Here is a 14,549-nt window from a genome sequence, read left to right on the forward strand (position 1 = left end):
TGTAGCTGTCCCCACATCTCTGAGGAGGTGAGAGCAAGGAAGGGTTTACCTTAATCCTTGATAGGAAAGCTTTTGCCACCTAGGAAACTTCTCTGTGACTCTGTGTCGAAACTAACTTGAAAGTCCATTTGGTGGTCAGAGGTCTCCTTAATCATGTAGTTAGAATGTTTCATTTGATAAACATTACCTGGCTTATCATTTCAAAAACTGTTAGAAGAATTTTTGAACTCACTAATTGATAGATTTAATCTCCCTGGGACATTTATTTATCTCTGTGCATCCTGCTCATGAATTTATGCTGCCCTTCTTAAGAACATAGCCTCCAGATTACAAATTCCTGATAATTTTAATAGAAGGCTGCAAAAACATGGATCTTTGTGTAAACTCTAAAATAAAGTGGCCAGGTCCCTTTGGCAGGCTCATGGGAATGACTGCATTCTCAGCTGCCTTGAGAAGGGAGAGAAGAGGCAAACCTCAGGAGGGGGTGGAAGAAAAGGGAAAAGACTTATTCTCTTCTGCCGCTTGCTCTTTTTTCAAACTGCACATGGGACTTCATGGTCACTGGTTCCACTGCTTCATGTTTCCCAGCTCCGCTCTCTCTGTTACCACGACCTGACCTGCATGGCAATAAAAATAGTGCCTAGCACTTGGTAGGCATCACCTCATATCCTCACGGCAACCTGTACGGCAGCTAATGTAATGTCCCTGGGGAGGTGAGGGAGCTAAGGCTGACAGTTAGGTGACCTGCTCCAGGTTACACACCCTGCGAAAAGCCCAGTAGCTGTTGGTGGGTTGTTTTCTTACTTGGTTTCTCTGCCGTTGATAACACCCTTCTGCCCAACCTCCCCTTATGAAAACACATAACACTTCTGTTTTTTCTTCTAGCTGCTGGCCACTCCTCCATGGTCCCTTTGGTGAACCCTACTTATGTCTCTCCACCCAGTAAATCTTTGTATTCCTACCCGTTCTTCGACCCTGTTCTCTTCCTGGGAGATGGCTTCTAGCTTCTAGTTTCTAGCTTGCATCGCTGTCTTCATTCGGCTGAGGCCCAAATCCTTATTTCCAAGCCTGGGCTCTCATCCCAGAGCCATACTGACACCCCCACTCAGTGCATACATACCCTTTAAATTCAGCAGGCATCAGGGAGGACATTTCCTGGTGATTTCCTTCTGGGGTGCTAGAATTTGGTAGCTGGCGATACCATCCACTTAGCTTCCCACACCGGAAAGCTGGTGGTCATCCTTCCTCCACTGAGCTCCTCGCAGCATGTGCTCCATCACCAGGCTTGACCAGCTAGCTCTCAAGTAATTTGATGGCCTTATCCCCATCTCATGCCCTAAGTCTCCCATGGCGCGTTTGCTGTAGTGTTTTGCTCCCTTCCATTGTTTTCTGTCGTGTAGCCCAAGTGATGTTTCTAAATTATAAATTTTCATTATTTTGCCTGCTCTTTATGCAACTTTATTTGCTTCACTTATTATTCCTTATTACTCTCAGAATTAAATTCAAACATCTTTACCTGGCATGTACCCCCCGCTTACACCAGAGTACATATTTACTCTGTAGGCTGTCTCCCCTCACTCACACAAATGCTAGAGCAAGGAATACTTCTTACATTGTTTAGATTCTAAATCTAAAGATTACATTGTTTAGATTCTACTGCACCCTTTGCCACCAGAGCACCCCGGTATCACCATCCACCACTGAGTTTTATAGAAAAGGGGAGTTTATAAACAGCAGGCGGAAGAGATAGGTACTTGGTGTTACCAACTCTTTTGTCTCACCTTTTACCATTCTTTTATGTAGTTTTTGGAATGTTCCCGTGTCTCTGGCCTCAGTACACACTACTCTTTCTACTGGAGGTGCTCTTCTCTCACTTTGACATAGCTAGCCCCTTCCTACCCTTGACGAACTTTAATCATTTTGTTCATCTGCTGCTGTCAGCCTAATCCACACCACCATGAGCCTTGTGTAAATTATTGCAGTGGCCTGCTTCTATTTGGTCTCCTGCTTCCCGTTCTTCCTCCCTAAAATCTGTTCTCATCATAATAGCCCGAGTGATCCTTTAAACAGAAAATCAGATCTTCTCACTCCTGCCCAAACTTCCCCACCTCTCTTAGAATAAAGGTTATTTAGGCCACACCCTGGCCTCTTTGACCTCTGCTCTCCCTCCATCATTACTTCTCACCTCATCTGCTTTTACTTTGCTTCAGTCTCTTTTTTCAAATGTCATTTTCTCAGTGAAGCCGCCTCTGACTGTCCATCACAGATGAGCTCACCTACTCCACCTTGTTTAATTGTTTTCCATAGGTAGCACTCATTATCATCTAGTTATTTTGTTACTGATTTTCCCAACTAGAATGTAAACTCCATGAGGTCAGGGACTTGATCTCTTTACTACTGTATCCCAGCATCTAGAGCAGTGCACAGCCCTTAGTGAGCACTCGGTAAGTATTTTGTGAAGTCTACAGTAGTAGTTAAGTCATGGACTTAGACGTTTAACAGACCTGCCAGTACAGTGAGTCCCACCCCTGACACTGGCGAGCTCTTTGACTACTCCAAGTTAGATTACTCCTTAGCCTCAGTTTCCTAATCTGTAATGTAGGGATGTGTTAGTTCTTACCTTTCTGGTTGTTTGTTTGGAGGGGGATTAACTAAAATAAGTCATGTGAGGTGCTTAGCTCAGTACCTTGCCCAAAGTAAACTGTAAAGGAAGAGCAGTTGCTGCTCTTGACACTGCTACTGATTCTTACCTAGTGACATTTAGTTGCTTTTCACTTGTCCATCTCTTCCCCCAGATTTTAAATTGAGCTGAAGATTAAACTTGCCTTTATAATAATAATGATAGCATGGTGGAGGGTAGAGGGGATTAATTGAAGGTGGTCAGAAGTACCAACTTTAAGATAATAAATAAGTTCTGGGGATGTAATGTAAAGTAATAAGAACAATGACAGCATGGGGGTAACAATACTGGTAATAGTGACAGTAGCAGTATAATTTGAGTGCTTCCTGAGTGCTAGGAAGTATTCTGTAAATTATCACTTTCTGTTAGAACTTTGAACAGAATGTAGAAATGTTCTACTGCACTGTCCAGAAAAGTAGCCACTCGCTACTGGCATTTAAAATGTTACAGTGTAACTGAGGAACTAAATTTTAAATTTTATTTAATTTTAATTTAGATTTAAATAACCACATGTGGGGGTGCCTGGGTGGCTCGGTCGGTTAAGGGTCTGACTCTTGATTGTGGGTCAGGTCATGATCCTCAGGGTCTATGATAGAGCCCTCAAGCCTCCATGCTTAGCGGGACGTCTGTTGGAGGATTCTCGCTCTCTCTTTCCTCCCCTCCCTCATCTTCAATAAGTAAATCTTTAAACAAACGAACACCTGTGGCTAGTGGCTGCTGTATTTGAATTTCAAAGCTCCAAATTCTTTAAATATAATAATTAATTTAATATTCATGACATCCTCTGGCTTGGGTAGAGTGTAGATGAGGAAATTGAGTTTCTGAGTAACTTGCCCAAGATCACACAGCTATTGGGAGACAGAGCTGAGATTTGAAGGTCAGATCTCTAGGTAATTTGGTTCCCGAGGCTCTGCTGGCACTGCACCTCCTTCATGTCATTCTCAAGAATTGAAGTTCCACAGGGCAAGGGCCAACATGACATCTGTGTTCTTCCTGCAAAGGAGGCTGAGAAAACAAATTTCTGGTTCCTCCCCCTGTGAGGAATCTTTCATAAGGTGGGAGATTCCCCAAACATAGGAAAAGTGTTCAAAAGGTTCTAGACCAGTGAGTTTGGCTGCTCAATCTCTGAGTACACTTTTCTACTAGACTTAAATTTGCAAACAGTGGGAACAGTAACAAAATGTGCCCTACTAACATATTGCAGATCTTTCTTTCCCCAAAAGGTGGAACTATCAAACATCTTATTAGTTACCGTTTCCAAGACAAGGATATTTAGGTCATGCTTATTTTTTTTATTGTTCCTGTTCTGTTATAGTACTTCAACTTTTTATAAAATATAAGAAGAGGAAAGGGAGAAATTAGTTAAAACCATAAGCATGTATATGTCAAATTAAGGAAGAGACGTGTGGATACTTCGGTCTTAGCTTTTGCCGTTGGTCCTGAACCCGTAGGTGGAATTTTTAACTCTTTTTCTCCACAACCTGTTCCATGTTCTCTTTGTCCTCAGCCAACTCTCAGATGATTGTAGATTTTTATCTGACTGGAACACCTTGACTTTCATTCCTGGAGTATCTGTGTTCTTGATGGTCCTGCCTGTAGGGAGTTATTTCTGACTTCCATTATCCTTTACCATTAGAAGTGGCAAAATCAGGAGGTCTTTCAGGTTCTTGATGCACACCTCCCTTTTCTCACTCTGGAGCAGCTGTCCTTGTTACCCTTGACAATCAGGATTCATTGCTCTAGTCAGTTCTGTAACCTCATTTTTTGTCTGTCTTTTTGGTGTCACGAGGAGCTCAAAATTGCTAGGTTGCAGTTTAAGCTTCCAGATCAGTGGAGGCTTTGTTGAGTCCCTTGGTGAAATCATTCTTCTCTTGGGTACTGAAGACTGTTAAACCAGCAGAACTAGAGCTGCAGCCGTGGGGAGAAAAATGCAAGTTGGTCATTAGGTCTGATGACAGGGAGGAGAAATGTGTACTTGTCCCTTTGCTTCCTGGCCCATGTGTTCTGGCTACCGGAGAAAGAATGTCCTATATTATTCACTGGTTACAGGCATCCTATGGGACATTCCTCTAACTTCATGAGGTGTTGTCTCCCATATAGCACTGACACTGAATTTCCAGTAAAGGATTTAGCATTCTGGAAGATCATCTTTCTGGATAATGGAGTACTTTGGTAAGATCAGAAATCCCATTAGCATCAACCCATTGCTGTACTTTTTTCACTGCAAAATCTTGAGTTAAGTACCATAAAGATAAATAGGTATTTAGTAATTCTGTGGATGACAGAGGCATGGCAGACAGGAACAGCAATTTCAAATTCAGAATAAGTGTCTTTTCATATAAGAACTAACAAAAGACTGCTAAAGATTGAGGGTACATGTGTGCAATCAAGTATGTCTTCATAAAATGGAATATAAGTTCATTCCGAGCTGTTACTTGGAGGCACAAGCAAAGCAAAATTAAGTTGAAAGGGGATTTGAGTGAATTCAAACCATTGGTCATTGACTCAGTGTGATTAGCATCAGATACATTTCCTTCACAGGGCTTATCACAGTTGGTGATAGTGTATTTGACAGTTTGGATAATGCTGGTTTCCTCCACTAGACCTCAAACCCCATGAGAACAGCAAGAGTGCAGGTTAGTCTGTTCACTGTCACATCTCCAATGCCAGCTCAGTGCCTGTGTGTGATAGGCATTCAGTAAATATTTATTGAATGGATGAATAAGAAGTAATACATGTTTCCATGAATTCTGCCAAAACAAAGCAAAAAAAAAAAAAAAAAAAAAAACTCGAGGCAAAATCAGTAGGTTGGTTCCCCAGCATCCCCCATACAGGAATCTAATGCTGTATTCTGTATAAATAAATAAGTGATTCCTGTTGGTCATAGTTTTTTAGTGGGAATGGTGCCATGAGAAATTTATTGGAGTAATTTTCAACAGCATAAATGTTTAGTAACAGATGCACATACATGGCAAGTTGCCTCATTCAGCTGCCATCTGTTAAACAACTACTCTAGCAGGACTGGTCCATTAGAACTAGACCAATAGTACTCTCACACATGTTTATTTTCAAAATTTTTCTGAAAGCCTTGAAGAAGGAGAGGTGTTTCCATGTCTGGTAGGCAGCTGCTCAATAATGGCATATTGCAACACCTTGGCAAACTGTGAAGTCCATTTGATGTGTCATAATGCTCAACAAGGAAGTATTCTCTCTTAAGTGTTTTGTCAGAAGTCAAACTAAATAATGGCACTAGGAAACTCACTCAACTACAAATAATTGGGTCCAACAGAGTTCACTGTGGATTGTGCAATTGACAACAGAAACTGGCATGAGCTGAAGGCTATAATCCATGCCGGTCATCATTAGTGTGTGTGATACAGGCCAAAGACAGTATAGTAAACTCAGTAGAAAATATAGTTTGTCTCCATATGTACATGCAATTAGATTTTGCCCAGTGAAAGCGTAATGATTCTTGGCCTGGACATGCCTTTCAATAAAAATGTTACCAAGCTTTTTTGTATATAAAGGTGGAGACAGTGTTGGCCTATATAAACTTACCTTGTGCATGACCAGTTAGGTTGGTGGTGTGTCATAAATGTGGGCCAGCTTCCATAAATGTCTCAGTGCTTAGTATAATGCCTGGTACCCAGTTGGGACTTAGTAAATATTTGTTAAATGAATGTTCTAGGATCAATCGAGGCAATTGATTCTGGATCAGTTGGATTGGATTGGATTGGATTCCCAGCATGAAAGCAGGTCCTGTAGCTTAGATCAAGCTGAACATGAAGTAAGAGCTTGGAGTACTTAGTGTACTGAGCAGAACACGTAAAATTGCTTATCACTGCTGTGTGCCCATAATAAACTTCTAGGGTTGTGTGATTTCCAAAATGTAAATCATTAGGTATGTATTATTTTCGGAGCCAAACATATAACAGTGGTTGTTTTAGAGAATAAATCCATCTGAGTCTTGGTTTAGTTACAAGAATGACTAATTTTATACTAGATTCTCACATGATTCAAAGTGTGTGAATGACTCAGCCCATTAATATCCTTAGCTCCTGTGATCTCCCCTCCTAGTGAAATGATAGCTATACGGCAATAATGATTATTGGAGGAGGAGAAGACCTTGACTTTGTCCTAGGGCAATAAAATGACATACCTTGAGTAATTGCATATGTATACAACACTACTTGAAAGAAATGAGGTATAATATGTTGAAAATGACACGGGTAAGGACCAAATTCTGCCTTTTGTTTCAACCAAAGTCCCTTTCCCTAAAACAAATCCATTTCTTTGTAGATAAAGAGCCACCCGAGGCCCAAGTTAGTTGTTGACAGCTCACTGATTGCCTTCTCCTTGCTGACACAAAGAAATATTGCAGGCACAAGAGCTCTGGGCCCCAATTCAGTGGAATTCCACATTCACGAATGATTTTGAGCTAAAACGGAGCACTTGGAGAGCCTATGGAATGTTGGGGTATTTGTGTGTGTTTTCCCTATTATTGTTCCATCTTTTTGAAACAATGAATTGAACAAAGGTCTGGATATTTTAGAGTCTCTCTGCTTTTGCTAAAGTCCCCAGTGACCCAGTCCTCAAGTCCAGAGCACACTTCTCAATCCTTATGTAGCTTGACTTCTTTGTAGCATCTGACAGATCTTGAAATTCCTTCCTGGACTTTTGGGGTATTTTCTTTTGTTTGTCTTCTTAACGCTTGTCCTTTTTCTTTTTAGACTCCTCTAGCTGCCCCATAAATATGATATACTCCATTGGTCCTTCTTGGTTTCTATTTAGTCTTCTTGGTAATCCCATTCATTTCCATGGTTTCTACTAAAATCTACACAGTGATTCCTCAATGTGGATGTTTTCCAGCCAGGCTGCTGAGCTGCAGACCTATATATCCAGGCACCCTAAAGATAAGTGTGTGATGACAGCAACAACCTCAGCTACTCATTGTTGAATATTCTCTGCGGCCTATAGCTCATGCCTTGTTGCTTCATTCCATCTCTTTCTCAGCAAAACTCTGGCAGATACCATTAGCATTTTCTGTTAAGAAGTGAGGAAACTAAGGTTAGATGCATTTAGGAACTTTTCTGAGCTCATTCAGTGAGGAGTAGAGCCTCATTTTTAATCTCAAGGGTAGAGCCTACATTTTTCATCATAAATACTTTGGGTTAGCACATCAAAATGGAATCCTTTACTTTCCCCTCTCGTTTTTGTTATTTTTTTCCATTATTCTCTGTCCTGCTTGAAAGGACCATATTTTTATCCCTCAAGTAGAAATCTGGGAGTTTCACTGGACCCCCAAATATTATGGATCACAGAAGTACTTTTATTTTTATGTCTTAAACTACCTCCTTTGCATTGAATAGAAGTTTCAAACTCATGGACTTTTAGTCTGATATATTGTTTGGACTATGCATTGTTTTAAAAACTAGAAAATGTGTCACAAAAAAATCTAGATTTCTAATTTTTCTTTAAAACTTGGACTTGCTCTTTACATGGTCACAGTCATCTGGAGCTGTGTAGCAGCTTCCTCTCACCTGGGGCTTGTACTGTCTACTTTACCATGGTCTTCACCACTTCCTGTTGTCCTCTTATTGGGGTTTCCTCAGATCTTTGTCCAGCCCTGTAGGCATTCATGACACCTGGTAAAAACTGTTGTTGTGCTTTCCCAGCTGGTCTTCCTTCCTCTCTAGCTTTTGCCCTAGTACTTAAATGATTTTCTTTAATGAAATCTGTCACTCCCTTTCTCTTAGCATTTTTTTTTTAAAGGTTTTTTTTTTTAAATTTTTTAATTTTTTATTTATTTATGATAGTCACAGAGAGAGAGAGAGAGGCAGAGACACAGGCAGAGGGAGAAGCAGGCTCCATGCACCGGGAGCCCGACGTGGGATTCGATCCCGTCTCTTAGCATTTTTGATTTATGTTTCCCCACTGGCTCCTTCTTCTTAGTCCACAACCATGGTCAAGGTTGTATGCTAAAGGTAAAAGGAAAAAAATAAAGAATTTTAACATCCACTATATGCCAGAGTGAAATACAAACATGATTTAATTAAGTCTTCACAGCCCTGAAGTGGGTGTTTCTAATTCCTAATTAAGAGGTAAGAGAGGGCTGCCTGGGTGGCTCAGTCAATTAAGTGTCTGCCTTCGGCTCAGATCATGATCCCACAGTATCAGGGTCGAGCCTTGCATCAGGCTCCGTGCTCAGCAGGGAGTCTCCTTCCTCTGACCTCCCCTTCTTGTGCTCTCTCTTTTTCTCTATCTTCAAATAAATAAAATCTTTAAAAAATAAATAAATAAAAAGAGATAAGAGAAATCCAGGACCTGGAAGGATTGTCCCAAGGTCCATACATAGGGTGGTTCCAGATCTATCTGATTGCAGGGTCCTTTTTCTTCCATAATGTCACCTTGATTTCAAGCTCTTCTTATACTCTGTGCAAACAAATGAGTCTCTCTTTCCCATGATCTGCTCCCATCTCTCTCTTCCTTTGCTGCCAAACTTTAATCATCTGTTAACACAAAACTGCTGTAGTCTCTTCTCTCATCCCAGTACGGTATAATCTGGCAGCCCCATAAGTTCACTTGTTCCTCAACATCTTTTGAGCACCTGCTGTACAACAGGAAGTACACTAGATGCTAGGCAAATAGTCTGTCCCTGAGAGAAGCTTCAGAAGCAAGTGGGTTGAGACAGGTAACTAGTTCCACTGCCGTCTACACAGTACCTAGTCATGAAATCAGTCTCCTTTTAGAGTTCTCATGGATCATTTTCCCAAAGGACAAGCACCTCTATTAAGGAAATTTTCTCTTTATCTTTCTTCTGTGGCATTCCTCACCCTTGGTTTTCTTCTTTGATTCTTTTAGAGTTCATTTTGCATCTCTTTTCTTTCTTTTCCCATCTTCTCATTTTGAATGTCTTTCCTGCTGTGTACTAGATCTCTTTAAAGTCCTATTTCATAAATTTATTAATGTGTATGTGCTGAATTGTGTTCTCCCAAAATGCATATGTTGAAGTCTTGATCCCCAGTACCTTAGAATATGATGGTTTTGGAGATAGGGTTTTTAAAGAGGTAATTAAGTTAAAATTAAGTCCTTGAGATGGGTCTCGATCTGTTAGGACTGCTGTTCTTATAAGAAAAGGGAATTTGGACACAGACACATAGAAGGAAGACCATGTGATGACATAAGGAGAAGATGGCCAAAGACTTCCAACCTCCAGATCTGTACAAAAAATATTTTCTATTGCTTAAACTACCTCTGGTTCATTGTTGTGATAGCCTTTTAGCAAACTGATACACCCTGTGTCTTTTAATTTGGTTAGGTTTTAAGTCCTGTATATAGGGACTTTATCCTTGAGAAAGGGATGGACTGAGGATCCAATAAAATCTCTTCTCTGATCTCAGATTTCTTGGGAGTATTTTAAATTTGTCCTGGGGAAAGAGGGCCTTCCTTACCCTTTTCAGACTAGATAGCATTCACGATCAGCTACCCAAAGAATGTTTTTTTCTTCTCATTTTGGGATTATAGATCTTATTTCTCTTGAAGATACAAACAGAGCAAGATTCCATTAAAAATATCATTAAGCCCCATTTATTGCATTGATTTAAACAGATAAGGAGTTTAATATTTTCCAGGCTCTTATTTTAATAGCTAGAGTACAGTAAGTTCTCTGTGTCATGCATAGTTGTACCACCCGCAGCATCACATTTCTAGAGAAGATACGTGCCGCAATGAATTCATGTGCTTTGCACAGTTCTTTTGAGGATCTGTCCTTGGGGGAAAAGATTATCTCTGAATCACTAAATTTGGTTTATTCAGGTTTTCCTAGTCCTATTTCAGGTTGCCATGTTGTCAGCCTCAAAATACCTGTCCTTTCTGCATTTCTTCCACCCCACGTTCCAGACAGCTCCTCAGCAGTGGTGGTAATGAAGCTAGGGAAATGAAGTATATCTGAGTGGGTTAGAGACTTTATTGGAAAAGAACTTTTATGTTTACTGATCATCTACTCAGGTCTGCTCTGATTGCCTCAGATTAAATAATAATTTCAGCCCCATTAAAAACCTTGAAAAGGTTCACCTTTATACCTGCCTGTAAAATCACCATTAACATCTCAGGTGGATCTGAGTCAATTTTATTTTATAAATCCAGAATGAGAGGCTATAATTCTTTTGTGAGATCTTGTCATTTATTTATTTATTTATTTATTTTGAGATCTTGTCATTTATTTGCTGTATCTAATCTGAACTTCATGCTACAATCTTGAACTTGTTTCATCTTGTTCTATCCATGGTAGAGGTGAGGATAGCTAGTCACCATGTGTAACAGCTCTTATTCTTGAGACATGAGGCATTATTACTAAATTACCTCTCTACCTTCTCTTTTCGAAACTGAGCTTTATTGGTTCCTTAGCCTTACAGGACTTATTTATAATTTTTAATTACATATAAGATGTGTCATTAAAGCCTCTCCATATTTTTCACAACTCTCTTTGATGATGGATCCACCACTGGTTGAATATCAACCATACAGTGAGAAGATAGTTTCTACACTCAGTACTATAAATACACATGTAGGCATTTTGGTTTTGTGCTTAGTTTTCGTTTTTGATTTAGCTAATTAAAATCTATAGCTGTTAAACAAAAGAAGATGATATAATTCTTCTTTCCATGACAAAATATTATTGAAACATAAATTGCAGGTCATCTTTTGACTTCACATGCATTGATACTCAGATTCAAAGAGATAAGAAATACATTCCATTGACTGGAACCAAATGCAAGAATTTTCTGTATCTATATTGCAGTCTTAACATTGCCTTCAACCAACTGGATTATAGTAAACAAGTCATTTAATTCTTTCTATATAATTTTATTTATGAAACTGAGGAAGGTAGACATCAAGATTGGAAGACCTCTAAGTTGTCCTCCAGCTCAGAAATTATATACTTGACTAATGACAGGAAGTCGATCAATTGTGGATTTGAATGGGAAAGTATATTTGGAGCATGTAAGAGAATTCACTTGAAATATATAAAGCACATACACTGAATATTACCTACTACATGCCAGGTGCTGGCAAACACAGTGATAAATCATTTTTCAAAGAGTGTATTTTATGAGGGAAAAGAAACATGTACAAATAAATGCAGTTGACTATTACAGGGGCTGTGATAGATTCTGTGTTAAGGCGTGTTGGGACACGAGGGAGAGTTTGGTGAATTTTGCTTGGGTGGCAGCAGCATCAGGAAAAGGCCAGTGATCAAGGGGCCAAATATGAAGGCCCGAGGAAGAGCAATTACAGTGATGTGGGGGTAAGGTGCACAGGGGCTGGGGAGCAGCCTGATGGCTGTGGCTACAGTTTGAGGTTGAGGAAGTGGGAACAGTGGGTAGAGATGATTTTTTCCAAGCAGCTAGACAACAAAGAGAAAAGAACTGGGGAGGGTGGGCAGGGATTAGAGGAGGTTGTTTATTGTTCAATTTGGGAGTAAAGAGCCAATGTAGAGGTTTTAGGGGAAAAAGCTTCTCGAGGGGAAAGTTTGTTTTGACAGAGGTTAAGAAGATGAAATTAAGAATGAATTTGAGGGGATCCCTGGGTGGCTCAGTGGTTTACTGCCTGCCTTTGGCCGAGGGAGTGATCCTGGGGTCCCAGGATCAAGTCCCACATCAGGCTCCCTGCATGGAGTCTGCTTCTCCCTCTGCCTGTGTCTCTGTCTCTGTCTCTCTCTCTCTTTGTATATCTCATGAATAAGTAAATACAATCTTTAAAAAATTAAAAAAAAGAATGAACTTGAAAGCAAGGTTGAGTGTGGAAAGAAAAACACAGATGGGACAGATACGGTGATAGAGCAAACCCAGTAAAGTGTTAATTGGGGGCACCTAGGAGGCAGGTGAATGGCAAAATACAATTCTTACAAGAGCTTTATTTTTTATGATAAAATATTGGGAGGAACAAAAGGAATATAGATTGAGAATTTAGCTTTGAACAGAACAGGGAACTCATTCCTAATTGTGGCAGCAGAGGGTGAAGTTCAAGATTAAAGCCTCAACTTTTTGATGAAGTAGCAGTCACTCTCCCCTGCTGGGGCAGAGAGCGGAGCAGAGGAGCGAGCCCTGGGGAGAATGAAGGCTGGAATCTCCACTTGGGTAGTAGGAGAGGGGACTGAGCAGACTTGGCAAAAAGGAGGAAGCCACGAGGCTCAAGTTCCGTTGAAGGTGGAGGGCACAGGGTTGTGCTGGTGTGAGATGTTTCCCTAGTAGCTGTCAGGAGACAGCAAGTTAATAGGGCACTGGGGCGTGGGTTTAAGAAAAGTGATGAGTAGACGGGTCGAATGGCTCCCCCCACTGTTTACCAGCAGCCTGTTCTGGAACAAGTCTCAACCTCTCTGGTTCTGTCGGGATTCTGTTTTCTACCTCACTGTGTTTTTTTTATTTGAATGAAATGAGGTAAAAATAATGTTAAAAAAACGGTGTCATTGTTAACATTGAACTGAGACCAATGTTTTGTCTTCCTCAGGTAAAAGAAGAACGTCCAGAAAAAATACCAGACCTAAAATTGTTAGTGGAGAAGAAATTTTTGGCTTTACAGAATAAGAATTGTGATGCAGACTTTCAAAATAATGCAAAATTTGTACAGTTTAAACAACAGCTGAAAGAACTAAAGAAGCAATGTAAGTCTGCATGCTTTGCTTTGGTTGGCCTTTTTGAAATTAGGGAACTGACCTGATAAACAGCCCCAGAAAACTGATTTTTAGAAAGTTTGCCTCTCTGCTTGGCTTGATCCTCTTTCTAAATTGCTTTTAATTGTTGTTGCAATTCTGTATTTTGTCTAACTTTTGGTTCAAATCAGCCTGTCCATTTCTGAAAGCCAACAGTTTCCACAAAGTGCTAAGAAAATTTCCCAGCGGTTCGATAAAGTGACACTGTATTGTTCCACTGCTGGAGAGGGGGAGTTGGGAAATTAAAATGGAACTATTTTATTAAAATAGCAATGGTATTTTACATTTTAAACTGCTGTGCCACACTTTTAAAATGATCAGTCTGAATTCTGGTTTTGCTGCCTTTTGAGTAGTAGCAGCAGTGTTTTCTCAAACTAGTTTTCTCTTCTCAAATATGGACCAGGATCTTCTGGATCCCTTTGGTCTTTTGTGGTAGCATAAATTCCAGGTGATTGTGATTGTGATTCGAACATAATTTTGATTTAAAAATGAGACTGGGAAAGATGATTCATTACACGGAAAAATTTTTGTAGACAGTATTTGACAGTAGATCTTTTCTCCACGGTGAAGTACATCCATCCTTACCTTTCCTCTTTTTTTCTGCATAATCCACAGAACAATTTAATATAATTTTGATAGTTTTTACATTAGCACAAGTTGTCATTCTTCTAGGCTCCCGACTCTTATTCCTTAAAGAATTGGGTAGTGAAGGAAAGAACTTTTTTGTAGACTTCAATTTCTCATCATCTTCATTTGCATACTCGTGGAGCACTGTCTTATTAGATGTAAATTTCCTTCATGTCCTTATTTGTCCTTAGTGTAAGGATTCATATTTTGAAATAAGCTTTCTTTTAAATATAAGCATTTTCTTTAAATTGATGCTGAGGTCTCAAAAAACGACTGAGGAAGCAGCTCTACTTTTGTCTATTTTACAAGTAACTTAAGTTTCACAATTTGGAATGTTTTGCAATCACGATGAGACTTTTGCTTTTACGTGGATTTAAACAGTAAGCATTTTCTCCACGTTTTCGTCTATTTTTTGTTCTTCTTTGAACATCACAGCTACCAAAATCCTTCTAATATAAATTACATCGTCCCCCTACATGGGTGATAATTCTCCAAACAGGTAATATAATAATTTGCTAGTGTCTTTCTGAT

The 14,549-nt window shown here is 39.8% G+C and overlaps 1 protein-coding gene across 9 annotated transcripts in view; it reads left to right on the forward strand.

Annotated features, from left to right (window-relative positions):
- NSMCE2 (NSE2 (MMS21) homolog, SMC5-SMC6 complex SUMO ligase) overlaps positions 1 to 14,549 on the forward strand; it is a 213,359-nt gene that overhangs the window by 51,463 nt on the left and 147,347 nt on the right. For all 9 annotated transcript variants that reach the window (XM_049092716.1, XM_049092720.1, XM_049092721.1 and 6 more), the window contains one exon: positions 13,190 to 13,343. In XM_049092716.1, coding sequence (XP_048948673.1) covers positions 13,190 to 13,343 — 154 coding nt within the window. The remainder of the gene's footprint in view (positions 1 to 13,189; positions 13,344 to 14,549) is intronic.

The sequence above is a fragment of the Canis lupus genome, chromosome 13, assembly GCF_003254725.2.
Source record: "Canis lupus dingo isolate Sandy chromosome 13, ASM325472v2, whole genome shotgun sequence".
Classification (NCBI taxonomy): Eukaryota; Metazoa; Chordata; class Mammalia; order Carnivora; family Canidae; genus Canis; species Canis lupus.